The sequence below is a fragment of the Muscardinus avellanarius genome (genome assembly GCF_963383645.1).
Source record: "Muscardinus avellanarius genome assembly, chromosome: 19".
Taxonomy (NCBI): Eukaryota; Metazoa; Chordata; class Mammalia; order Rodentia; family Gliridae; genus Muscardinus; species Muscardinus avellanarius.
Window position 1 is genome coordinate 42530579 of NC_137805.1, and position 26061 is coordinate 42556639.

The 26061-nt window shown below is 44.3% G+C and overlaps 1 protein-coding gene across 4 annotated transcripts in view; it reads left to right on the plus strand.

Moving 5' to 3' along the window:
* Positions 1–24424, plus strand: part of NDRG3 (NDRG family member 3) — a gene marked incomplete at both ends in the record, with an annotated part of 66428 nt that extends 42004 nt beyond the window's left edge. For 2 of the 4 annotated variants that reach the window (XM_080716637.1, XM_080716638.1), the window contains 9 exons: positions 2183–2239; positions 3490–3593; positions 5358–5423; positions 5547–5598; positions 15018–15065; positions 20547–20582; positions 20700–20751; positions 23117–23155; positions 24243–24424. In XM_080716637.1, coding sequence (XP_080572763.1) covers positions 2183–2239; positions 3490–3593; positions 5358–5423; positions 5547–5598; positions 15018–15065; positions 20547–20582; positions 20700–20751; positions 23117–23155; positions 24243–24424 — 636 coding nt within the window. The remainder of the gene's footprint in view (positions 1–2182; positions 2240–3489; positions 3594–5357; positions 5424–5546; positions 5599–15017; positions 15066–20546; positions 20583–20699; positions 20752–23116; positions 23156–24242) is intronic. The other 2 variants (XM_080716639.1, XM_080716640.1) reach the window with 1 other exon arrangement.
* Positions 24425–26061: the final 1637 nt, after the last annotated feature.

Below are 26061 nucleotides of genomic sequence, written 5' to 3' on the forward strand. Positions count from 1 at the left end.
GGTAGAATGCCCCTGGGTTTCATCTCCAGCACTGCAAAATAATAATAACAATAATAATAATAGTAATAATAATAATATAAAATAAAGTAGGAATGAGAATATAGCTTAGAGGTAGAATGCCCCTGTGTTCAATCATCAGTCCCCTCTCCACAAAAGTAGATTAACAGTCGCAGATTTACACAGATTGCTGCATTTATTAAACCCTGGGATGCATCATTTTTAAATGGAAAGAATCAGGAGAAAAATGTTCAAAATGCAAGAACATTCTGTAAATATAGCCATTTCCTCCCACACCCTGAAATAAAGATAGCAAAAACTGGCAGGAAAAAAATTTGGTTTGTTTCTTGGATGGCTTGAGAGTGGTTTTCAGTTGATCCTTATTCTTTATCGATATAGTCTAAATGCTCCCAGCATTTGGGAGGCTGAGACAAGAGGATGAGAGTTCACAGACAGCCTCAGATACTTAGTGAGCCCTCCACAATTTAGTGAGACCCTGTTTCAGAATAATGAATAGCGAGGCATGGTGGTGCACGTTTGTAATCCCAGCATTCAGGAGGCAGAGACTGGAGTATCCTGTCGCGGACAGCCTCAGCTACTTAGCAAGGCCCTTCGCAACTCAGTGAAACCCTGTTTAAAGCCAGGCGTGGTGGTGCACGTTTGTAATCCCTGTGCTTGGGAGGCTGAGACAGAAGAATCTCACAGTTTCAAAGCCAGCCTCAGCTACTTAGTAAGGCTCTCAGCAACATAGTGAGACTGTGTTTCCAAATAAAGTATAAAGTAGGTCTGGGAGTATAGCTTGGAGCTAGAAAAGGCCCCTGGGTTCCACCCCCAGTACCACCAAAAATAAAAATAAAATAAAATAAAAACTAGCTGGGCATGGTGGCGCACGCTTATAACCCCAGCATTCAGGAAGCAGAAACCGGAGGATCACGGTTCGCAGACTTAGCGAAGCCCTTCGAAACTCAATGAGACCCTGTTTCAAAATAAAAAGACATAAAAGTAGGGATAGGGTTTGTAGCTCAGAGGTAGAATCCCCCTGGGTTCCATCCCCAGTACCACAAAAATAAATAAATAAATAATAAAAAAATAAAAGACTTAAAAACAGGGTTGGAGATGTAGCTTAGAGGTAGAATGCCCCTGGGTTCCATCCCCAATACTGCAAAAAAAAAAAAAAAGAATAAAAAAAATTTAAATAGGGCTGGGGTATAGCTTGGAGGTAGAATGCCCCCTGGGTTCCATCCCCAGTGTCACAATATATATAATTTTTTTTTTTTTTTTTTTTTTTTGTGGTACTGGGGTTCCTGGAAGCCCTTCTACCTCCGGGCTACACTCCCAGACCTATTTTTACATTTTTATTTGAAAACAGGGTCTCCTAAGCCAGCGCGCATGGCTGGCTTCGAACTTGCACGATCCTCCTGTCTCCGCCTCCCGAGCGGGGATGACAAGCGTGCCCACCACGCCCGGCTTATATTTTTTTCTAAATGCAGAAATACAGGCAGGAATGAAATAACAAATAGCCATGAGTTCCCGGTTTCAAGTTTTCAAAGGAGTAGCTCACGTTAATTCCAGCCTCCCATTTTCCTTCTTTCTTTCTTTCTTTCTTTCTTTCTTTCTTTCTTTCTTTCTTTCTTGTTTTTTTTTTCCTTTGTTTTGAAACATCATCTCACTGTATCACTGATTCTGGTTTCAAACTCCTAGTTTTAAGTAATACTTCTGCCTCAGCCTTACAAGTAGCTGGGACCACAGGTATGCCCTACCACACCTAGCTCCAGCGGCCTGTTTCAAAGCATGCTGTTATTAACCTGGAAGGAAAGCATATTTTTTAACTTATTTTTCCCATGTTCCTTTGAAACATCATCTTATAAAAATGTTTGACATTGGCCAGGCATGGTGGCGCATGCTTATAATCCCTGAGCTTGGGAGGCAGAGACAGGAGGATCGCGCAGGTTCGAAGCCAGCCTCGCTGGCTTAAGAGACCCTGTTTCCAAATAAAATATAAAATAGGTCTGGGAGTGTAGCCCGGAGGTAGAAGGGTTCCATCCCCAGTACCACCGGGAAAAAAAAAATGTATGACATTGAATTGCAGGTTTTGTTTGGGGGGATAGTACATTGACCTGAAGTGGACAGCTTGGTAAATTTTTACATATGCTTGTTTGCTTAAGAGAATTTTTAATCTTTTTAGCTCTCGGGCTTGACAACCAATGTTGTGGACATTATTTTGGCTCATCTCTTTGGGCAGGTAAGTGCCTACACAACCAAGAGAACTGGGTTTATTGGCTTGCATGTGAAGCTTTGGTTTACCTTGGGAGAGAAGGGATGATTTAGAGTTTATCTGATCTTAGCAGATAACGCTTTAGGGCAGTGTGAAATGCATAGGCACTTGAGTAAGGCGGGCCTTACAGGAGAGGCACTCATCAGTGCCACGCGGCTCTTGGCATTCAAAGAGATGAGATGAAACAGTGTGTCCCCCCACCTGTCCCCGTCAGTTAATTAACAGCCATCTGTTAATGTGTGACAGCATCACCTGCCTCACCAACATCTTCAGAGCCCTCAGGAGGTCTGGGAAAGGTGTCACAGGAATAGAAATTTTAGAAAACAAACAAAGAAAAAAATCATGAACTATTACTGCTAAAAGAACCTTAGAGATTATTTTCTTCAATCCCATGAACTGGGAAAGAAACTGAAGTCTACAGAGGAAGTGACAATTGTCGTGTGTATAATTGTTGTTAAGGAGGGGACTTAGTAGGTTTGAGACCACTTTTAGCAACTTAGCAAGACCCTCTTTTGAAAATTAAAAAGAAAAATAGGCCGGGTGTAGTGGCACACACTTGTAATCTCAGCGCTTGGAAGGCTGAGACAGGAGGAGCACAGAGGTTCAAAGCCAGCCTCAGCTACTAAGTGAGGCTCTCAGCAACATTGACCATTTCCAAATAAAATATTAAAAAATAGGTCTGGGAGTATAGCCCAGAGGTAGAAAAGCCCCTGAGTTCCACCCCAGTACCACAAATAAATTAAATAAATAAATAAATAAATAAATAAATAAATAAATAAATAAATAATAAGGGCTGGGGTGTAGCTTGGAGGCAAAACATCCCTGGATTCAATCCCCAGTATCACAAAAAGTAAATCTGTAAATAATATTTTAGCCTTTCAGCCTAGAATGCATTAGTAGCTCTTAGGCACTACCCCAATTCCTATCATGGGCAGTAAGAGCTGGCTTTTGGCACTGAAAATGCAAAAATAGCCAGGCACAGTGGCTCACTCCTATCATCCTAGTACTTGGGAAAGTGAGACAGGAGACTCACAGGTTTGAGGCCTGCCTCAGCAACTACCCTGTTTCAAAATAAAAATACAAAAGGCTGGGGGTGTAGCTCAGAAGAAGAAAGCCTCTGGGTTTTAATCCCCAATACCAAGAAACAGAAAAAGAAGATGCAAAAGTAAGGTGCATGCATTCTGCAGCTCACAGGTGTACTGTGTCTTCTTTATTAGGAAGAGCTGCAGGCCAACCTGGACCTGATTCAAACCTACAGGCTGCACATTGCCCAGGACATCAACCAAGAAAACCTACAGCTCTTCCTGGGTTCCTATAACGGGTACGGTTACTTCCTATTCCTTCACTTATCTATAGAGCAGATCTAAACTGAGATTTAAGGGAGAGGGGCAGGGGGATTGAACTACTTCTCCTATGTTCTGTGGTGGGGTTGTCTTTGTGTTGTTTCACCACAGTAGGTGAGGAAGGGCTCTAAGGAAGCTTTGAAAACAGCTCTTAGGTAATGCATAAAGCGAAAGCCATTTGGGAGCCGGGTGTGATGGTGCATGCTTGTAATCCCAGCGTTTGGGAGGCTGAGACAGGAGGATCCGGGTTCTTGGCCAGCCTCAGCTACTTAGTGAGAGGCCCTTGCAACTCAGTGAGACCCTGTTTCAAAGTAAGAAATAAAAAATGGGGCTGGGGGTGTAGCTCAGAGGTAGTATGCCCCTGGGTTCAATCCCCAGTACCGCAAAAAAACAAAAAAATAGAGCTGGGGGTGTAGCTTGAAGGTAGAGTACCCCTGGGTTTCATCCCCAGTTCTGCAAAAAAGAAAAAAGGAAAAAAAAGAAAGCCATTTGGGATGGGTTCAAATACTAATTGTAACTTAAAATGTTTTAAGACAACTGGTTGGGGAGGCACACTTGTAATCCCAACACTTGGGAGGCTGAGACAAGAAGATCTCAGATTCACGCCTCAGCAAATATTGAGACTCGTCAAACTAGTGAGACCCTGTTTCAAAATAAAAGCAAGTCTGGGGGTGGAGCTCAGAGGTAGAATGCGCCTGGGTTCAATTCTCAATACCACACAAAAAAATTGTTTTTAAAGTTGTTTTAAGATGCCAGGCACAGTGGCGCACGCTTGTAATCCCCGTGTTTGGGAAGCTGAGACGGGAGGCTCACGCAGGGTCAAAGCCAGCCTCAGCTACTTAGTGAGGCTCTCAGCAACTTAGTGAGACCCTGTTTCCAAATAAAATATAAAATAGGGCTGGGAGTATAGCCCAGAGGTAGGAAGCCTCTGGGTTCCACCCCCAGTACCACACACACACACACACACACACACACACACACACACACACACGTTTTGAGACATAGGAGCCTGAGTTATGTACATGCAGAAAAGCATACAAGTAATGCAAGGTAGCCCAGGAGAATGCTGTTGGGACTCAAAGGAGAGAAGACTTGGGCCTTGACATAGCTGCTTCTTTTGATACCTTGTTATCGGGCAGAAGCAATTTGTGGACACTTCTTTTTGCTTCTTAAAAAATTATCTGTCTCATCTCCTACTCATGGGCAAGGTGAGGGGAGATCAGTGGTTCTCATCTTGGAAACAGCTTCTCCAAGATGAAAATGTTAGCTCCTTCACGCTTTCTGGAAACCTGGAGGTAGACTGAGGAAATAGATCAACCATGGCTTTCCCAGAGCTATGCAGGCAGTAAGGAGTAAAACCAGGTTTTGGTCTCTAGAATCTTACTATTTTTAGTTGGAATAAGAAAGGTAAAGTCCTGTGCTCAACTGTTACAAAGAGAATGCCCCCTCTCCAGAAAAAAAAAAAAAAAAGTAAATCTTTCTCTTAAGGAATTTATTTCTGTAAACTGGTTGTGAAATTAAACACACACATGTAACAGTGCAGAATCCCTCATTCCTGCTGTATACTCAAGATACCACTTACACTGCTGTTCAGGAAAAAAGTTCAGGGCCCCTTCCCTGCTCAGGTGTGAAGGAAAGACAGTTTTAACAGTCTTTAATGGATTTGGTTTCCATGACCAAGAAATAACCAAGTTTGCATTTATTTACTTAAAAAATGCATTGATTCTGCTTGGTTTTTCTAGACGCAGAGACCTGGAGATTGAAAGACCCATACTGGGCCAAAATGATAACAGATTAAAAACATTAAAGTAAGTCCCTCAGTTTCTCTCTTGAACTGCTATGTCTCTTTGCCTGTCATGGTTAATTCAGTGGTTCAGCACAGTAGATGTGCCTATTTTCTGAATGACAACTCTTCTTCTGCTGGTACCTAGGTGTTCTACTTTACTGGTGGTGGGAGACAATTCACCTGCTGTGGAGGCTGTGGTAAGTATGTCCTGATGTGAAAGGGAGGAGATCAAAATGTAGAAAAATGTATATAGCACACCATAAACAGTTGGTAAATACTAGCTGTGTGTGTGTGTGTGTGTGTGTGTGTGTGTGTGTGTGTGTGTGTGTGTGGTACTGGGGATGGAATCTAGGGGCATTCTATCACCAAGCTATAACTCTAGCCCTTTTATTTTTTGAGACCAGATCTCGCTAGGTTGCCAAGAGTCTCCCTAAAATTGCTGAGGCTGGCCTCAAACCTGTGAGCCTCCCAAGTTCTGAGACTACAAGTTTGCACTACCACGCCTAGTGCTTTTAGTTATTTCTGATTATATATATTAGGGTTTGCTCTTGTTAGACATTTTGGAAAAATTTTTTCAGTCACTAGGTATCATCAGATCGGATCAGCGTCACCTTGATTGTTTTATCCCATGCACTTCATTTGGGGCAGGTAGTACAATAAAACACCAGTTTTGTTGGCTTGTTTGTTTGTCTTTGCAGAACTAGGATTTGAACCCAGGAGCATTGTAGCTCCAAGCTGCACTCCCAGCCGCCCCCCTTTTCAGTACTGGGGATGGAACCCAGGGGCATTCTACTTCCGAGCTACTATTTTTTATTCTTTAATAATACTATTTTTTATTCTTTATGTTGAAACAGGGTCTCATTGAGTTGCAAAGGGCCTCACTAAGTAGCTGAAGCTGTCCTTGAACTGGGATCCTCCTGTCTCAGCCTCCCAAGTACTGAGATTACAAATATGCACCCCTACACCTAGCTAAAACACCATTTATTTATTGTCATATTTCTGGCAGCCTTGGCTTTCAGTCTGAAATAGATTACCACTATAAATCTAGCAGGCTGGGGGCTGTCAAAAGCTTGCGTGTTTATCTCTACCTCTTATTTATTTATTTATTTATTTTTTTGGTGGTGGTACTGGGGGTGGAACCCAGGGGCTTTCTACCTCCAGGCTACACTCCCAGACCTATTTTACATTTTTTTTTGTGGTACTGGGGGTGGAACCCAGAGGCTTTCTACCTCCGGGCTATACTCCCAAACCTTTTTTTTAATTTTATTTGGAAACAGGGTCTCACTAAGTTGCTGAAAGCCTCACTACGTAGCCGAGGCTGGCTTCGAACCTGCACGATCCTCCTGTCTCAGCCTCCCAAGCGCGGGGATTACAAACGTGCGCCACCACACCCGGCATTCCCAGACCTATTTTATATTTTATTTAGAAACAGGGTCTCACTAAGTTGCTGAAAGCCTCATTACGTAGCTGAGGCTGGCTTCGAACCTGTGAGATCCTCCTGTCTCAGCCTCCCAAGTGCAGAGATTAGAAGCATGTGCCACACCCGGTATTAGAAATTGTATCCAGGAGCATTCTACTACTGAGCTACATTCCTAGCCCTTTTTATTAATTTTTTGGTACTGGGGATTGAACTTAGGGGCATTCTACTTCCAGGATACCTCCTAGCCCTATTTTATTTTATTTTGAAACAGGGTCTCCCTAAGGTGATAAGAGTTTCAATACTAGCTGAGGCAGTCTTTGAACCTGCGATTTACCTGTCTCAGACTCTCAAGTAGTGGGATTACAGGTGTGCCACCATGCCAGCTTTTCTTTACCTCTTTATCAAGTGAATAGTACAGTAATAAATATGATATATGCTTATTGTGCGAAAAATATGAAAAAATTTAGAAATAGGAGTGAGGAATTATAATCCCATTATACAAACACAACTTTTTTTTTTTCAGTACTGGGGATAGAACCCAGGGGCACTCTACCTCTGAGCTACACCCCCCAGCCCTATATTTATTTATTTATTTATTTATTTATTTATTTATTTATTTATTTATTTATTTTGCGGATCTGGGGATGGAACCCAGAGGCACTTGACCTTCAAGCTACATCCCCTGCCCTATTTTTTATTCTTTATTTTTATTTTTTATTTGCTTTTGGTGTTACTAGGAATGGAACCCAGGGGCCTTCTACCTCCAGGCTATACTCCCAGACCTATTTTATATTTTATTTGGAAACAGGGTCTCTTAAACCAGCTGAGGCTGGCTTCGAACCTGTGTGATCCTCCTGTCTTAGCCTCCTAAGCACGGGGATTACAAACCAGCGCCACCATTATATTATATTATATTATATACATTATTTTTTATTTTGAAACAGGAGCTCACTAAGTAGCTGAGGCTGTCTACAAACCACGATCCTCCTGTCTCTGCCTCCCAAATGCTGGGATTATAAGCATGGGCCTTATTTTTATTTTTTATTTTGAAACAGTGTCTCACTGAGTTGCAAAGGGCTTCACTAAGTAGCAGAGGCTGTCTAGCAAAAAACTAGATCCTCCTATCTCAGCCTCTCAAATGCTGGGACTACAACTGTGCACCACAACACCCAGCTACAAACTATTATTTTTAACAAATATCTGGATTATATTAAATATGTGAAATTGAGGAGCCTGATTACTTAATACTGTTGTTATTTTGTGAGTGGGGAGGTACTAAAAGACTAAACCTAGGGGCATTCTACCTTTAAGCTATACCCCAGCCCCTTTTTTTTTTGTTTTGTTTTAGTGGTACTGGGGATTGAACCTAGAGGCATTCTACCTCCAAACTATACCACCACCCCTATTTTGTTTTTTATTTTGAAACAGGGTCTCACTAAGTTGTGGAGAACTTCACTAAATTGCTAAGGCTAGCTGCAAACCTGTGGTCCTTCTATCTCAGCTTCCCAAGTACAGGGATTACAGGCGCTCACCACTGCACCCACCTGGTCCCCAGCCCTTTTTATTTTATTGTTTGTTTGGAGTGGTGCCAAGTACTGGAATTGCAGATATGCACCACCCTGCTCAGTTCATAATACTTTTTTTCTTTTTTGGATACTGAGAATTGAACCCACGGGCAATCTACGTCCAGGCAGTACCCCCAGCCTTATTTATTTATTCATTCATTCCTTTTTTTTTTTTTTTTTTTGAGGGTCTGGGGATGAAACCCAGGGGCAATTGACCTCTGAGCTATACCCCCTGCCCTATTTTTTATTCTTTATTTTGAAAATGGGTCTCACTGAGTTGCAGAGGGCCTCACTAAGTACCTGAGGCTTTCCGCGAACTGTGATCCTCTGGTCTCAGCCTCCCGAATGCTGGGATTACAAGCGTGCACCACCACGCCTGGCTTGCCTTATTTATTTTTATTTGGAAACAAGGTCCTGCTAAGTTGCTTAGAGCCCCACCAAGTTGCTGAGGCTGGCCATGAATGTGATCCTTCTGTCTCAGCCTCCCTTCAAGTACTGGATTACAAGCATACACTACCACGCCCGCTTACAAGATTTGAAATACATTTTACTAGATTATTTTCCAAAGAAAATGTGCCAATAAGTTGCCATCAGAATGAAACAGGGTCTCATTGAGTTGCAAAGGGCCTCACTAAGTAGCTGAGGCTGTTTTTGAACCGTGATCCTCCTGTCTCAGCATCCCAAGAACTGAGATTACAAGTATGCACCCCTACACCTAGCTAAATGTTTCATTAAGAGTGGCTCTTTAGAGCCAGGCGTGGTGGCACACACTTATAATCCCAGCATTCGGGAGGCTGAGACCAGAGGATCGCAGTTCGCAGACAGCCTCGGCTACTTAGCAAGGCCCTTTGCAACTCTGTGAGACCCTGTTTCAGAAATAAAGACAGCCAGGCATGGTGGCGCACACTTGTAGTCCCAGCATTTGGGAGGCCGAGACAGGAGGATCGTGGTTCACGGACAGCCTCAGCTACTGCTTAGTGAGGCCCTTTGCAACTCAGTGAGACCCTGTTTCAAAATAAAGAATAAGCCAGGCGTGATGGCGCACGCTTGTAATCCCCGCGCTTGGGAGGCTGAGACAGGAGGATCATGCAGGTTCGAAGCCAGCCTCTGCTGACTTAAGAAACCCTGTTTCCAAATAAAAAATATAAAATAGGTCTGGGAGTGTAGCCCAGAAGTAGAAGGCCCCTGGGTTCCATCCCCAGTACCACCAAAAAAATAAAAATAAAAAATAGGGCTGGGGGTGTAGCTCAGAGGTAGAATGCCCCTGGGTTCCATCCTCAGTACCGCAAAAAATAAATAAATAAATAAATAAATAAATAAATAAATAAATAAATTAGGCCAGGTGTGGTGGAGCACGCTTGTAATCCCTGCGCTTGGGAGGCAGAGACAGGAGGATCGCGCTGGTTCGAAGCCAGCCTTGCTGACTTAAGAGACCCTGTTTCCAAAATAAAAAATATATGTATGTGTGTGTGTGTGTGTGTGTGTGTGTGTGTGTGTGTGTGTATGTCTGGGAGTGTAGTCTGGAGATAGAAGGGCTTCTGGGAACCCCAGAACCACCAAAAAATTAAAATAAAATTAAAAGACTAGCCAGGTGTGGTGGCACACGCTTGTAATCCCAGAATTCAGGAGGCTGAGACAGGAGGATTGCTGTTCAAAGATAGCCTCAGCTACTTAATGAGGTCCTTCACAACTCAGTGAGACCCTGTTTCAAAATAAAGAATAAAAAATAGGGTTGGGGGTGTCACTCAGAGGTAGAATTCCCCTGGGTTCCATCCCCAGTACCACAAAATAAAATTCAAATAAAATGCCTAAAAAGAAATAGAGATGGGAGCATAGCTTAGAGGTAGAATGCCCCTGGGTTCTGTACCCAGTACCACAAGAAAAAAAAGACTGCCTTTTTTATTGTACCCTGTTCATCCCTAGATTTTTTTTTTGTTGTTGTTTAAGTAGTGTTTTCCTTTTGTGTGTATGTGGTACTGGGGATTGAACCCAGATTATACCTCTGAGCTACCCCATCAGCCCTATTTTATTTTTTTATTTTGAAACAGGGTCTTACTAAGTTGTGTAGGGCTTAAGTTTCTGAGGCTGGCAAGGAACCTGCGATCCTTCTGAATCAGCCTCCCATACTGGAATTGCAGACATGTGCCACCACAACAGGCTAAATAAGTAATTTGATAGGCTAAAAAGAATATCTCACTATTTTAATTTGCATTTTTTTATTAGAAAGGAAGTTAACCGTTTCCCTTGTGGCTGTTTATTTTACTTAAGGCATGTGTGAAACGACCTGGTTTTCTTTGTCAACCTTCGCTTCTGCCTGTCCGGAGCAGAATGCTGAGGAGTGAGGCTTTTTGGAAAGGGGGCTGATAACCAGAAGTAGAGAGAGAAGGGAGGTTTGGGGATAGAGGAGTAGGTGTGTTTGTGTGTGAGATAGTTGTGAAAATAGGATGTACCTGCGCCTGTAAGTCCAGTACTTGCAACACTGAGACAAGGGAATCGAAGTTTGAGACCAGACTCAGCAGCCCAGCAAGATCCTGTTCAAGACAAAAAGTAAAATAGGACTGGGGTGTAGCCCAGAAATAGATGCCCCTGGGTTCAATCCCCAGGACAAAAAATAAAAAATAAAAAGAATATATTCCCATCTCCCTGAATTGACCTGTAAGATATTCTGTGCCTGGTATAAAATGCATGGTTTGAACTGTGCAGAGTCAAATAATTCAATTCCCAACCTTCCTTCTAAAAAGTTTCTCAGATGAGTCAGGCATGGTGGCACACACTTGAAATCCCAGTACTTGGGAGGTTGAGACAGGAAGATCGCAGGTTTGCAGCCAGCCTCAGCTACTTAACGAGGCCCTCTGAAATTTAGTGAGACCCTGTTTCAAAATAAAGAATAAGAAAGAATAGGGCTGGGGGATATAGCTCAGAGGCACAATGCTTCTGGGTTCCATCCCCAGTACTGATAAGGTTATAATGATGATTAAAATTCATCAAGGAGCCAGGCGTGGTGGCGCACGCTTGTAACCCCCACGCTTGGGAGGCAGAGACAGGAGGATCATGCAAGTTCGAAGCCAGCCGTGCTGGCTTACAAGACCCTGTTTCCAAGTAAAAAAAAGTATAAAAATTGGTCTGGGAGTGTAGCCTGGAGGTAGAAGGGTTTCCAGGAACCCCAATACCACCGAAGAAAAGAAAAAAAAAACCATCCAGGAGTTCTAAGCCAGCCTAGTTTTTAAGATTATAATTTAAGCCAAGCGTGGTGACCACACACCTGTAATCCTAGTACTATGGAGACTAAGACAAGAGGAAAGCAGGTTTGAGGTCTGCCTCAGCAACTTGGCAATATTCTCAGCAATCCAGCAAGAATGTTGCAAAATAAAATATAAAAAAGGGAAGTAGTATAGCTTGTAGGTAGAATGCCCCTGCGCTCAGCCTCTAATGCCTCCCCAAAACTATAATTTAATCACATAGAGTCTCTCATTCTGATTTCTCACCCCAGCATTTGTAGAGGCCTTCGGTGGCCGTGTCGTAGCGCGGAGTAGGTGCCCGTCTATTCACGGTCAGACCCTGCTCCCCCGCCAGCGCGTCTCATCTCACAGGCAGTAGGGCTTCGAGGGATAGCTGCGTGTGGAAGAACAAGAGCAGCTCCACCGTTCCTAGACAGATTGCCAGCTGTTCTTGCTCACTTCCTCATTCAGCATCATTTTTAAGCATCTCCTATATTCTCAGTGCTGCAAAATATAAAAATGAGTTGGATGGAGTCTGTGGGGAGTTGGAGAGAGAGTGGCCATGTCAACAATGATTGCAGGAAGATTGCACTTGGCCAACCAGATAATAAAGGAAAGCATGGTTTGTTATGTTAAATCCAGATATTTGGTAGTTAACTCTTCTTCCATAAAATATTTATAGCATCTCTACTTTATTCTGAGCACTGTGCCTGGCTGTTAAAATTCTACCTTCTAATTTAATGCATATTCTATAGTAAAGTGGTGCGTTTGTTTATCTCTGCCTGCATTGTCATTTATATAGAGCAAATCAAAACTCTGACTCAGTGAACCTGGCATTTAGATCATTCCTGATGTTAGAAGAGTTTTTACATACCTGCCCATCAGCAGTCCCCAGGTCAGAAGTCCTGCTGGATTACTGGCTCTTGCCTAGGTAATTTAATTCCACTCTAGCTGGCTCACTGCCTCTGCAGTCTGTCACACAGACTAAAACAAGTCACATCTGGTCACCTCAGAAACCTGTGGCTTCTTGCTTCCCACAGTCAGCTCCAGTCTGCTCTGGCCTCGCCCCTGTGTGTGTCCTCACTCCACACTTGCCTCTGAAACCTCACACATGCCCTGTGCGGACATGCTTCACCCCAACTCTGGAAGCCTTCAGACGCCTGCGTGTTCACTTGATCTGTTGGCAGAAGTTCTGCTCACCTTTCTGTATTCACTCAACTCAGTTGTAGAAGTGTTTAAAGTGATTTCATTTTGCTTTGCATTGCATGTTTTCACCTGACCAGACTCCAAACTCAGCACAGGTTTTATACGTGTGTTCTTGGCAAACATGTAAAAGAGGAGAACCAGTTGACCAAAATAGCCATAAAACACTGAGGGCTGAGGGTAGAGCTCTTGTCTAGAAGGCATGAAGCACTGGGTTGGAGCCTTGGTGCCCCCCCCCCACACACAAACACTGTTTAACGTGTGGGGCTGCCAGTGTGCAGCTCAGTTGTAGAGTACAAGCTTAGTATATGCAAGCTCCTACATGTAATCCCTAGCACCAATTAATAAATAGATTCTGAACCCAGAGATTATCTCTCCAAATCATTTTTCTTGAGACATAAGGATACAAGATTCCAAACACAAGCCGGGTGTGGTGGCGCACGCTTGTAATCCCAGTGCTTGGGAGGCTAAGACAGGAGGATCCAGATTCGTAGCCAGCCTCAGCTACAATTTAGTGAGACCCTCTTTCAAAATAAAGAATAAAAAATTGAAAAAAATAAAAAACTGGGCTGGGAGTGTAGCTCAGAGGTAGAATGCCCCTGGGTTCAATCCCCAGCAACACCCAAAAAAAAAAAAAAAAAATTTTTTTTCAAACATGTAAATGCAGCAGACTGTTGTCCTTAATTAAGATGACTTTTATGAGGGAGTGTAGCTGTAGATGGAAGAGCCAGTCAGGTTATAGAGACTTGAGGCTGGGGTATTGGTGGCACACACTTGTAATCCCAGTACTTGGGAACCTGAGACAGAAGATTTGCAAGTTTGAGGCCAACCTAAGCTACTTAGTGAGACCCTCTGCAACATAATGAGGCCCTGTTTCAAAATAAAAATAAAAGTAAGGCTGGGGATGTCACATGGAGATAGAATGCTGCTGGGTTCAATACCCAGTTCTGGAAAAAAAAAATAGGGCTCAGAGCCAGGTGTGCTGGCACACACTTGTAATCCTAGTACTTAGGAGGCTGAAACAGAAGAATCACAGGTTTCCCTCAGCTACTTAATGAGGCCCCCTGCAACTTAGTGAGACCCTGTTTCAAAATAAAGAAAAATAAGCCGGGCGTGGTGGCGCACGCTTGTGATCCCAGCATTTGGGTGGCTGAGACAGAAGGATCACAGTTCGTGGAGTGCCTCAGCTACTTAGTGAGGCCCTCTGTAACTTAATGAGATCCTGTTTCAAAATAAAGAATAAAAAATAGGTCTGGAGGTGTAGCTTGGAGGTAGAATGCCCTTGGGTTCCATCCCCAGTACCTCAAAAAAGAAAAATAATACTGGAGGTGTAGCTCAGAGAAGGTAGAATGCCTCTGGGTTCAATTCCCAGTACCACAAAAGGGGGAAAAAAAAGTAGTGCTGGGGGTGAAGCTCAGAGGCAGAATGCTCCTGGGTTCAATCTGTAATACTAGAAAAAAATAAAGAATGGTAAACCAAGTGGGGCCTGGTGGTGCACACCTATAATCCCAGTACTTGGAAGACTGAGACAAGAGGATCACAGGTTTGAGACCAGCCGCAGAAAGTAATGAGACTCTCATCAACCTAGCAAAACCCTGTTTCAAAACCAACAATAAAATAGGGCTGGGGTTATAGCTTAGAGGTAGAATGCCTCAGTCGTTACCACACACATACACACACACCAAAAAAAGAATGGCAAACCCACCACACCAGGGACCTGAGTAGGAGGCAAAAGGAAGTTGGGGAGAGGTGCACATGGCCCAATTGTTACAGACAGTCACGCTGGAAAGACATCACAGAGATCCCAGCAGCAGAGCACCAGATGTTCTGCAGCCAGTAGAAAGAACTTTTAGACTTAGCACTAGTTCTGTAAAGACTCTACTTGTAACAGATTCATAAAATGAATTAACTAGATTTTCAGATTTGCTCAAACTCTTAGATATAAAATGCATCACATGGACTAGGGACAGGTCAGTAGAGATGAGCTCAGTGACACACTTGCCTAGCACACACAAGGCCCCTGGTTCAGTCCCCAGCAACACAAAAGAATAAAATACATTATATATTTCTCACTGTATTTTGGTAATTTCTCTGGCTGATTCACCTATCACAAAACTGGGCAGTTAGTCTTGCAAGATCATTCTCATGATAAACTATTTCTTATTTTTCTAGCACTTGGTAAAACTGTTTTCTCCTTTTCTCCCTTTTAGGTTGAATGTAATTCTCGCCTCAACCCTATAAATACAACTTTGCTAAAGGTAATGTGTCTTATCCCCCTCACTGCCATTCACTTGTGAGTAAATTATATGAGCTTCAAATTAGTGTGTTTCCTGGAATAGTTGTCCAGAAAGTAGCAAAGCTTCTTTCTGAGTCTCTCATATTTTCCTGAATTCACCTCTGATTCATATTCATCCTATGTCTGTCTGTCTGTCTGTCTGTCTGTCTGTCTGTCTGTCTCTCTCTCTCTCTCTCTCTCTCTCTCTCTCTCTCTCTCTCTCTCTCTTGTTTCTTCCTCCTTCTTCTACTCCTCTTTCTCCTCCGCCTCTCTCCTTTCTCTTTTTTGGTACTGGGTATTGAACCCAAAGGCATTCTACCTCCAAGCTACATACATAACCTTTTCCATTTCTTGTTTTGAAACAGTCTCACTAAGTTGCTGAGGGTGGCTCAAACCTAGCCTCAGCAACTGATCAAGACCCTATTTCAAGATAAAATAGGCCAGGCCTGGTGGTACACACCTAAAAATCACAGAGTTCTTGGGAGGCTGAGGCAGGAGGGTAGCAAGTTCAAGGACAGACTCGATAAGTATTGAGACCCTGTTTCAAAAATAAAAATAAAAATAAATAGTGCTGAGCCGGGCGTGGTGGCGCACGCTTGTAATCCCCGCGCTTGGGAGGCTGAGACAGGATCACACAGATTCGAAGCCAGCCTCAGCTACTTGGTGAGGCTCTCAGCAACTTAGTGAGACCCAGTTTCCAAATAAAGTATAAAATAGGTCTGGGAGTATAGCCCGGAGGTAGAAAGCCTCTGAGTTCCACCTCCAGTACCACCAAAAATAAATAAATAAATAAATAAATAAATAAATAAATAAATAATGCTGGGGGTATAGCTCAGAGGTAGAATGCCTCTAGGTTCAATCCCCAGTACCACAAAAAAGAGGGGCTAGAGATATATCTTGGAGGTAGAACACACCTGAGTTCAATTTCCAGTACCATAAATAAAAAGAAAAGGATATGCCAGGCATGGTGGCACACACTTGTAATCCCAGCATTTGGGGGACTGAGACCAGAGGATCACGGTTCGCGGACAGCCTCAGCTACTTAGTGAGGCCCTCTGCAACTTAGTGAGACCCTGTTTCAAAATAAAGAATAAGCCAGGCGTGGTGGCGCACGCTTGTAATCCCTGCGTTTGGGAGGCTGAGACAGGAGGATCGCACAGGTTCAAAGCCAGCCGCACTGGCGTAAGAAACCCTGTTTCAAAAATATAAAATAGGTCTGGGAGTGTAGCCCGGAGGTAGAAGGGCTTCCGGGAACCCCAGTACCACCAAAAAAAAAAAAGAATAAAGAAATTGGTCAGGGGGTGTAGCTCGGAGGTTAAATGCCCTTGGGTTCCCTCCCCAGACCCTCAAAAAAAAAAAAAAAAAGATTAAAAAAAAAGGGCCAGGGGTGTAACTTGGAAGTAGAATGCCCCCGTGTTCAATTCCTGGTACAACACATACAAAAAGATAATAGAAGCCAAGCGTGGTGGCACATGCTTATCATCCCAGCATTGGGAGACTGAGACCGGAGGATCCAGGTTCACGGACAGCCTCAGCTACTTATGAGGCCCTTTGCAACTCAGTGAGACCCTGTTTCAAAGTAAAGAATAAAAAATAGGGCTGGGGGTGTAGCTCGGAGGTAAAATGCCTCTGGGCTCCACCCCTAGTACCACAAAAAGAAAAAAATAGATAATAGAAATTCTTTACATGCTAAATTCCTCTGTATTAGTAAGGAAGTTTTCCTTCCTCCCCCTCCTCTTATTTTCTTTATTTGAGTGTGTGTGTGTGTGTGTGTGTGTGTGTGTGTGTGTGTGTGTGTGTTAGTTACTGGGTATTAAACCCAGGGATATTCTACCTCTGAATCAAAACCCCAGCCCTACTTTATTTATTATTTGGAAAAAGGGTCTCACTAAGTTTAGAGGGCCTTGCTAAGTTGCTGAGGCAGGCCACAAACCTGTGGTCCTCCAGTCTGTTTCCCAAGTACTGGAATTACAAGTGTACCACGAAGCCCAACTTCAAATTCATTTTCCACTGCAGGTTTGAATTGACATTCAAAACCCTGCAATACCTTTTTTTTCTTTTCTTTTTTATTTTGTGGTACTAGGAATTGAACCCAAGGATATGTTACCTCCAAGTTACACCTCCAGCCCTTTTTAAATTTTTTGTTCTGAAATGGCCTCGCTACATTACTAAGAGTCTTTTACTACATTGCCGAGGTTGTGTTGAACTGGTGATCCTCCTGTCTCAGCCTCCCAAGTTTACAGGTGTGTACCACCATGCCCATTATATGGGAACCATTTTATGGTTCTAATCAGGTTTTGGCTCTAAAACTATGAAATAGAGCCTATGCCAGTTTGGTCTATATTTTTTTGTTTGGTTGGTTGGTTTTTTTTGCACTGGAGAGGGAACCCAGAGGCATTCTACCACTGAGCTACACCCCCAGCTCTATTTTTTATTCTTGTGTGTGTGTGTGTGTGTGTGTGTGTGTGTGTGTGTATGGTACTAGGGGGTGGAACCAAGGGGCTTTCTGACTCCAGGCTACCAACCCCCAGCCCTATTTTTTTATAATTTATTTGGAAACCGGGTCTCACTAAGTTGCTACAAGCTCCACTAAGTAGCTGAGGCTGGCTTAGAACCTGTATGATTCTCCTCTCTCAGCCTCCCAAGCGCTGGGATTACAAGCTTGCGCCACCACTCCCAGCTTTATTCTTTATTTTGAAACAGGGTCTCACTGAGTTGCAGAGGGCCTCACTAAGTAGCTGAGGCTGACTGCGACCTGCAATCCTTCCTATCTCAGCCTCCCAAATGCTGGGATTACAAGCGTGTGCCACAACACCCGGCTTGTTTCTCTTCATATGCCTAGAATTTTTAGGAGACTATTTCTTTTTAAGAAAGTTTTAATACCAGTGAGTGGAAACCATGGGGTTTGTTCCCCTTAAAAAAAAATGCACTGGGTATGGTGGTGCACATTTGTAATCTCAGTACTTGGGAGGCTGAGACAGGAAGATCACAAATTTGTGGCCAGCCTCAGCTACTTAGTGAGGCCCTCCACAACTTAGTGAGACTCTGTTTCAAATAAAGAAAAAAGAGCCAGGTGTTTTGGCGCACGCTTGTAATCCCAGTGCTTGGGAGGCTGAGACAGGAGGATCCCACAGGTTCAAAGCCAGCCTCAGCTACTGAGTGAGGCTCTCGGCAATTTAGTGAGATCCTGTTTCCAAATAAAGTATAAAATAGGTCTGGGAATATAGCCCAAACGTAGAAAAGCCCCTGGGTTCCACCCCAGTACCACACAAAATAATGATGATGATGGTGATGATGGTGATGGTGGTGGTGGTGGTGGTGGTGATGATGATGATGATAAATAGGGCTGGAAGCCGGTGTGATGGCACATGCTTGTAATCCCAGTACTTGGGAGGCTGACACTGGAAGATCATAGGTTCAGGGGTAGCCTCAGCTACTTAGTGAGGCTCTCCGCAACTTAGACCCTGTCTCGAAGAATAAAAAATTTGGCTGAGAGGCCAGGCGTGGTGGCACATGCATATAATCCCATCATTTGAGAGGCAGAGACCGGAGGATCACGGTTTGCAGACAGCCTCAGCTACTTAGCAAGGCCCTACGCAACTCAGTGAGACCCTGTTTCAAAAATAAAAAGACTAAAAAAAATTGGGGCTGGGGGTGTAGCTTGGAGATACAATGATCCTGGGTTCCTTCCCCAGTACCCCAAAAGGAAATAAAGAAAAAAAATTGGGCTGGGTATGGTGGCACACGCTTGTAATCCCAGCATTTGGGAGGCTGAGACAGGAGGATTGTAATTTAAGGACAGCCTCAGCTACTACTTAGTGAGATCTTTGCAATTCAATGAGACCCTGTTTCAGAATAAAAAGGAGCCGGGCGTGGTGGCACATGCTTGTAATCCACGGGCTTGGGAGGCGGAGACAGGAGGATCATGCAGGTTCAAAGCCAGCCTCGCTGGTTTAAGAGACCCTGTTTCCAAATAATAAAGATATAAAATAGGTATAGCCCAAGGTAGAAGGGTTTCCAGGAAGCTCAGTACCACCAAATAAATAAATAAATAAATAAATAAATAAATAAATAAATAAATAGGACTGGGGATTATATCTTAGAGGTAGAATGCTCCTGAATTTTATCTCCAATACCACAAAAAAGAAAAAAAAGAAAGAGAAAGAGAAAATACAAGCTCTTAAACCTTCTCCCAAATTCATTCAGGGGAGAAAGCGAGAGAGATTGAGATTGAGAGAGATTGCTCTGCCACTTAGCTACACCCTCAGCCTAACAGTCTGAGATGGTGTGTGTGTAATGTGCGTGCACACGAGCACATGGTACTGGGGGTTGAACCCAGGGCATTATATCACCAAGCTATACCCCTAGTCCTATTTTATTATTTATTTTGAAATGGGGTCTCCCTAAGTTGTGGAGGGCCTAAGTAGTTGAGGCTGACTAGGAATCTGCAATCCTCTTTTCTCAGCCTCCCATGTACTGGGATTACAAGCATGGGCCACCACACCCAGCTCACTGAGTTTTAACAAATAATTCCAGCACATACTCGTGAACCTATAAAAATAATCAATGTGCTGGACATGATGATGCATGTACTTGGGAAGCAGAGACAGGAGGGTTGCCGGTTCAAGGCCAGCCTCAGCAACTTAGTGAGACTCTTTCAAAATTAAAAAGTAAAAGTAGGGCTAGGATGTGTCTCAGCGGTAGAATGCCCCTGGGTTCAATCCCCAGTACCAAAAAGAAAAAGAAAAGACCCAGTGTAAAGGCTTATAAAATGAAACACAGCCCCATCAAATCCAGCCAGAGAGAAGAGTGACCAGGTGAGTCGGTGGGATTCGGTTTCAGCCCTTGATTGGCGGACTCCCTTTGCCATGACTGACAACACTGTGGAGCTGGAGGAGATTTAGCATAGAGCACTGAGAGGTCAGGGCGTGGCCTGCTTCACTATCTGCCCAACAGAAACTCCAGACCGTGGGCCTGAAAGCCAGGCCGAGCATCCTGTGGATAAATATGTGCATAAATATGTGCTGAATAATTGTGTGTGTGTGGGTTTGGGAATGGAACCCGGAGCATTCAACCTCTGAGCTACACCCTCTGCCTTATTTTTTATTCTTTATTTTGAAACGGTCTCACTAAGTTGCGGAGAGCCTCACTAAGTAGCTGAGGCTGTCCACGAACCACGATCCTCTAGTCTTAGCCTCCTGAATGCTGGGATTACAAGTGTGCGCCACCACGCCCAGCTTGAATAATTCTTTCAGATGTCTTTTTTTTTTTCTTTTTTTTAATTTCTTTTCATGGTTATTGTTAGCATGTAAGTCTTTGTATAAGGGCGTTGAAAAGATATGAACTTTGATACAGTTAACAGTAAGTTAAGGGACCTAGCATTCAGTTTGTCCTGTCTGAAAGGACTTGGGATGTTCAGAGTTCCCTGAAGTCCCAGCTGATTGATATATTCTTCCTCTTCTAGATGGCAGACTGTGGGGGACTGCCCCAAATAGTTCAGGTAAGAAAGGGTTTGTTTTATCTTGGTTTTTTGGCTTTTTGTGTTAAGAAAAAAGTACCCATTCAGTTCTACCTTTCTGCCTATGCAAAAGTTAATGCCTTTTTGTTTTGTCCCCAGCCTGGAAAGCTCACCGAGGCCTTCAAGTACTTCTTGCAGGGAATGGGCTACAGTGAGTAGCACACAGATTCCTATCGAGCAAAGATTTATCTATAGTGGGAACACTTTAACATCTGGGGGTCATAATTCTCAGGGTATAGCCTCTGAGCTTGCCAGCCTTGTCAAATGGAAACCAAATATTAGTGGAACATTCATTTGTGCTTATTTTTATGGTAAGCTGAAGCTAGGCATGGTGACACCTGCCTATGATCCCAGTACTTGGGAAGTTGAGACAGGATTGCTGGCTGGAGGACAGCCTCAGCAATGTAGGGAAATACTTGTCAACCTAGCAAGACTGTTTCAAAACAAAAAATAAAGCCGGGAGTGGTGGCACACACTTATAATCCCAGTACTTGGGAGGCTGAGACAGGAAGATTATGCAGGTTCGAAGCCAGCCTTAGCTACTTAGTGAAACTTTCAGCAACTTAGTGAAACCCTATTCCAAATAAAATATAGACGCCAGGCGTGGTAGTGCACACTTGTAATCTCAGCATTTGGAAAGCTGAGACAGGAGGATCGCAGTTCACAGACAGCCTCAGCTACTTAGTGAAGCCCTTTGCAACCCAGTGAGACCCTGTTTCAAAATAAAGAATAAAAAACAGGGCTGGGAATGTAGCTCAGAGGTAGAATGCCCCCGGGGTCCATCCCAGTACTGCAAAAAAAAATTTTTTTAATAATATAAAATAGGGCCGGGCGTGGTGGCGCACGCTTGTAATCCCCGCGCTTGGGAGGCTGAGACAGGAGGATCGCGCAGGTTTGAAGCCAGCCTAAGCTACTTAGTGAGGCTCTCAGCAACTTAGTGAGACCCTGTTTCCAAATAAAATATAAAATAGGTCTTGGAGTATAGCCCGGAGGTAGAAGGGCTTCCAGGAACCCCAGTACCACCAAAAAAAAAAAAAAAAAAAAAAAAAAAAAAAAATATATATATATATATATATATATATATATATATATATATATATATATAAAATAGGTCTGAGAGTGTAGCCTGGAGGTAGAAAACTGGGTTCCATCCCCAGTGCCACAATACAAAGAAAGAAGAAAGAAAGAAAGAAAGAAAGAAAGAAAGAAAGAAAGAAAGAGGAGAGAGAGGAAGGAAGAGAAAAAGAGAACAAGAAAAGGGCTGGGAGTATATCTCAGAGGTAGAAAGCCCCTGGGCTCAATCCTCAGTATCACAAAAAAAAAAAAAAAAAAAGAAAGAAAAAAAAAGAAAAAAAGAAAAACATTAAAAAAAAAAAAGCTAGCTAGCCGGTCATGGTGGCACACGCTTGTAATCCCAGCATTCGGGAGGCTGAGACAGGAGGATCACAGTTTGCAGACAGCCTCAGCTACTTAGTGAGGCCCTCTGCAACTTAGTGAGACCCAGTTTCAAAATAAAGAATAAAAAATAGGGGAGGGGGTGTAGCTCAGAGGTTGAATGCCCTTGGGTTCCACCTGAGACCGCGCGCGTGCACACACACACACACACACTAAAAAGCTGGCACTTACTTTCTGTCAGGCAGTATATATTCTTAACCTAAGAGGTAAGCTGTGCTATTAGTCCTATTTTATAGAAGAGGAAGCCATGCACATTTCTCAGGTGACAGTCAAGCTGCAAAGCCATGATTGGAACCTCAGCAGTCTGACTCTAAAGCCATGTTTTAACCACTGAAGCTTAGGCTGTCCAACCATAAGTCACAAGCTAGGGTTTGCATTAGTTACATCAGCTAGCTAATCATTGCTGGCCAAGAGAAACAAAATGGAGACTCCAGAAGAGAAGGACGGTGCCCTCAGTTAAAACTGTTCCAACTCAGGAGATAACTTGCAGGTATTTTAGAGTAAGTCCAACATGTGTTCACATCACCTGCTGCTGTCCTCATCTCATGTATTGTAAGGCCCTGACCTTTCTCATTTGTCACAGAAAACCCACACTTGCTCCTTTCTTGGAGTTTTAAGAGGAAAATTCCTTTCACCCAGGTACAGAGCTCTTTACCCAGAAGGGTAATTTTCCCATTTGGGGCACCTGTACCTGCAGGCCGACCGTGTTTGTCTCGTCTAGAGTGGCTGTGTCGTCCTGTCTGTGGGCTGCTACCAGCCGAGCAGTGGGAGAAGTCCCCTCTAGCCTGTGTTCTGTTTCCCAGTAACAGCTGATCTTGCAGCCCCCTTCTGACCCAAAGCAGAGTGACTGTGTAGAGTAGGGGAAAAACCGTTCTGGTCTAGTTGAGAGAAGTGACATCCAAGATGATACTGAAGCATCAGTCAGCCCCACCTCCTCTCTGGGACCTTAAACTTTCATCCCCACCATAGAGTTTCTGTCAGTGTCTTCTAGGCAGCCGAGGTCGCCCCTTGACACTCCCAGGTCACTAACCTGCCTTTTCCTGTGTCCATCCTGCTTCCAGTCCCGTATGTGCAGCTCAGTCACCTCAGCACCGAGTCAGGTACTTCCTCTGTGCTGGCGCTCCGGCTCCCCGCCGTGCCCTCCTGGCTGCCTGCACTGGCTGCCTGCAGCATGTCCGCGGTTTTCCTGTGCAGTGAGAGCCCGATAGAACGTGGCTCATTGTGCTCCAGGGCTACCACCTGTCCCGCCTGGCCCCCGGAGGAAGAAAGGATCGGGTCGTAACGCCCAGGCCTTTTCTCATCATCCTAAATCCAGGGTCATGTCAGGACCCTGGACAGGCAGAGCCCCTCTCCTACCAGCACCTATTACTGGTCCTGGGGTAGCTCTCAGACATGGGGACTGAAGGGCAGCCTTGCTGTAAATGTTAGCACCTGTGCCCAAGTGCTAACTCCACAGGTGATGGCATCTTCTGATCCCAGCATCGAAATGAGCTGGGAGGTAGCTAATACATCGGGATGACAAGCAGGGAGGTTATACCAGGTGTAAGGCCCTGTCCAGCCAAGCTTAGGGATCTTCTGGTCAAAGTAGTGGCAGAACAGGCATCTCAAGCAGGCACGCCAGAGCTCTTCCCTCCCAGGCAGCCTGAGCCTCATCCCTGTGTGGAGATCAGGTCCAGGCCTAGCTGCCCTCACCTCCACCCACACCTTCCTATATGTCTCTTCCCCGGACAGAAAAAGTCTGTGGACACCGATGGTAGTCTCGTTGTATCGGGCTTGCACTTGTGTTTGTGAAACACCTCCATACTTGTGTGATTTGTCTTTCTTTTCTTTTGGTTTAATCTTGCATGTACAGCAGGTTTTGGTTACCTGTGGGATCCCAAAAATTCCCTCCTAATCACTGTGTGAATGGCGTGGGCACAGCTAAGAGACTGTACTCTGAACTTAGGGCTTCCCATTGTTCTGCTGTGGACTAGAACAGCTGAGATTCCAGCCAGACCCAGCGAGCACAGCAGCCTTGCTATAGTCACTCACCTAGAGCAAATACTGCGCCTTGGGGATGGCCGTATCTTGTCCTGGGTCATTGTAAGTGGGTTGGGAGAGCTAGACGTAAAGCCTTTGGTGAAACGTGTAGGTGAGCTGAGCTTAGCCAGTGCTCCATCTTCCAGTCCTCTCGGTTCTTTATTGCAGTACCATCTGCCAGCATGACCCGGCTTGCCCGATCACGAACCCACTCAACCTCGAGCAGCATTGGCTCTGGAGAAAGTCCCTTCAGCCGGTCTGTCACCAGCAATCAGTCAGATGGAACTCAAGAATCCTGTGAGTCCCCTGATGCCCTGGATAGACACCAGACCATGGAGGTGTCCTGCTAAGCGGATGCTCCTCCTGGATCATGCAAGTCGACCCTTCTTCAGATGACACTCCATAATACAACATTTCATCCGTAAACTGGCCTCCACTATCTTTAACTCATGCATGGCCACCGAACCTCTCTCTAGTAGCCTGGATTTATCATTCTCTGCCCACCTACACCTTTTTTGTATGTACCAAGAACCACATCCATGCCATTACTGTAACATTCCAACACCTTTAGCTGATCCGATCTCCATACCTTCTCTTGCCAGCTTTTTGCTCCCCTAACTATGTATCTGATAAGATTCTTTGATCCCAACTCCATGTGTGTGCGAGCACGCGTGTCTGTGTTTGTGTGTGCATAGTTCTGTGATTTTAGACATGCTTTCTTGTAGCGCTTCTGCAAAAAACAAAAAAGGGACTCTTTTTGCATTCTCAATGGTGTTTTTAAGGGAAGTGTGCAGAACAGATGATGTCTTAGTGGGGTAAACCACTAGATTCTCTTTGGCTTCCAAATTGGTCAACAAGATTTGCAGAGTGATTTCTGGAGAGCATCTCCGAGGGATATGGAGAGCCATGATTACCGTTCGGGCCATCTGTTGATCGTGACCATGGAGGGTCGCTGCTGCGTAGAGAAGCAGGCAGAGTGGCCAGCCACCTCCTTCTGACCACATAGATTCATATGTACTGTCCTCTAAGTAAAAAGGAGAGCATTTCCTGCTGGAAACACATCGACAGTGAGGCTCTGGTGTACAACATGAGTTTTCTCCAAAGGCGTGGTTAATTACTATACTCTCAGCACAGGAAGGTAGAAAATAAAATGCCAGTCCTCCACTCTGCAGAGCAAAACTGCTATCACCACAGCATCTGATACCACTTCCCAGACGTCTACACATCTGCAAGAAGTGCCTCCCAGGTCTCTGGTGGAGAGTGGTTCTCCATCCCTCAACCCCACAAAGGGAGAGGTACGGCCTAAAAATCCTGTCGATGGTGAGGATATGAGGGGGGAGAGGAACAGCCATTAACACATTATCATGTCGAATAGTGTAGCCTTGGTTTCAGCAAGTGGAAGCTAAATTAAATTGATACCCATTTCTGAGAAAGATTCTGAATCCTCTATACTCCCTTTGTAGGAGGGAAGGGCCTGTCTGTAAGGGCAGCCCCACGCAGGTAAAGTTGTTTTTAACTTCCCATCTGCTGTCAGTGAGGGGGTCACAGTCAGCCAGGGAGCAGCACTGGGAGGAGGGAGAGAGAACCATGGAGAGAACGTGGAGGCGCCTGTTGCTCAGGAGCATGGAGATGCACGCTCAGGGCTACACAGTTCCAGATCTTGAGAAGAAACTTCATAGACACATTGTTTGCTTTCTGCTAAGATAAGGAATGCATCACTCTGCCAGAGTATGACTTTTTACAAATTATTAAATAAAGCTGTATATGTCTCCTTGTTACCTGATTGCTGGTGTTATTTCTCTCAAGCCACTCAGGGACTCAGAGAGGGACTGAGCTACTGTGTGCTGACTCTGCTCCACATTTTCACGTTTATGACCACTTACTCTGCCCTGACTGACACTGTTCATTTATTTTTATGTATGTTATTAGTCCTGGGGATTGAACCCAGAAGCATTCTACATCCAAGCTATACCCCAGCCTTAATTTA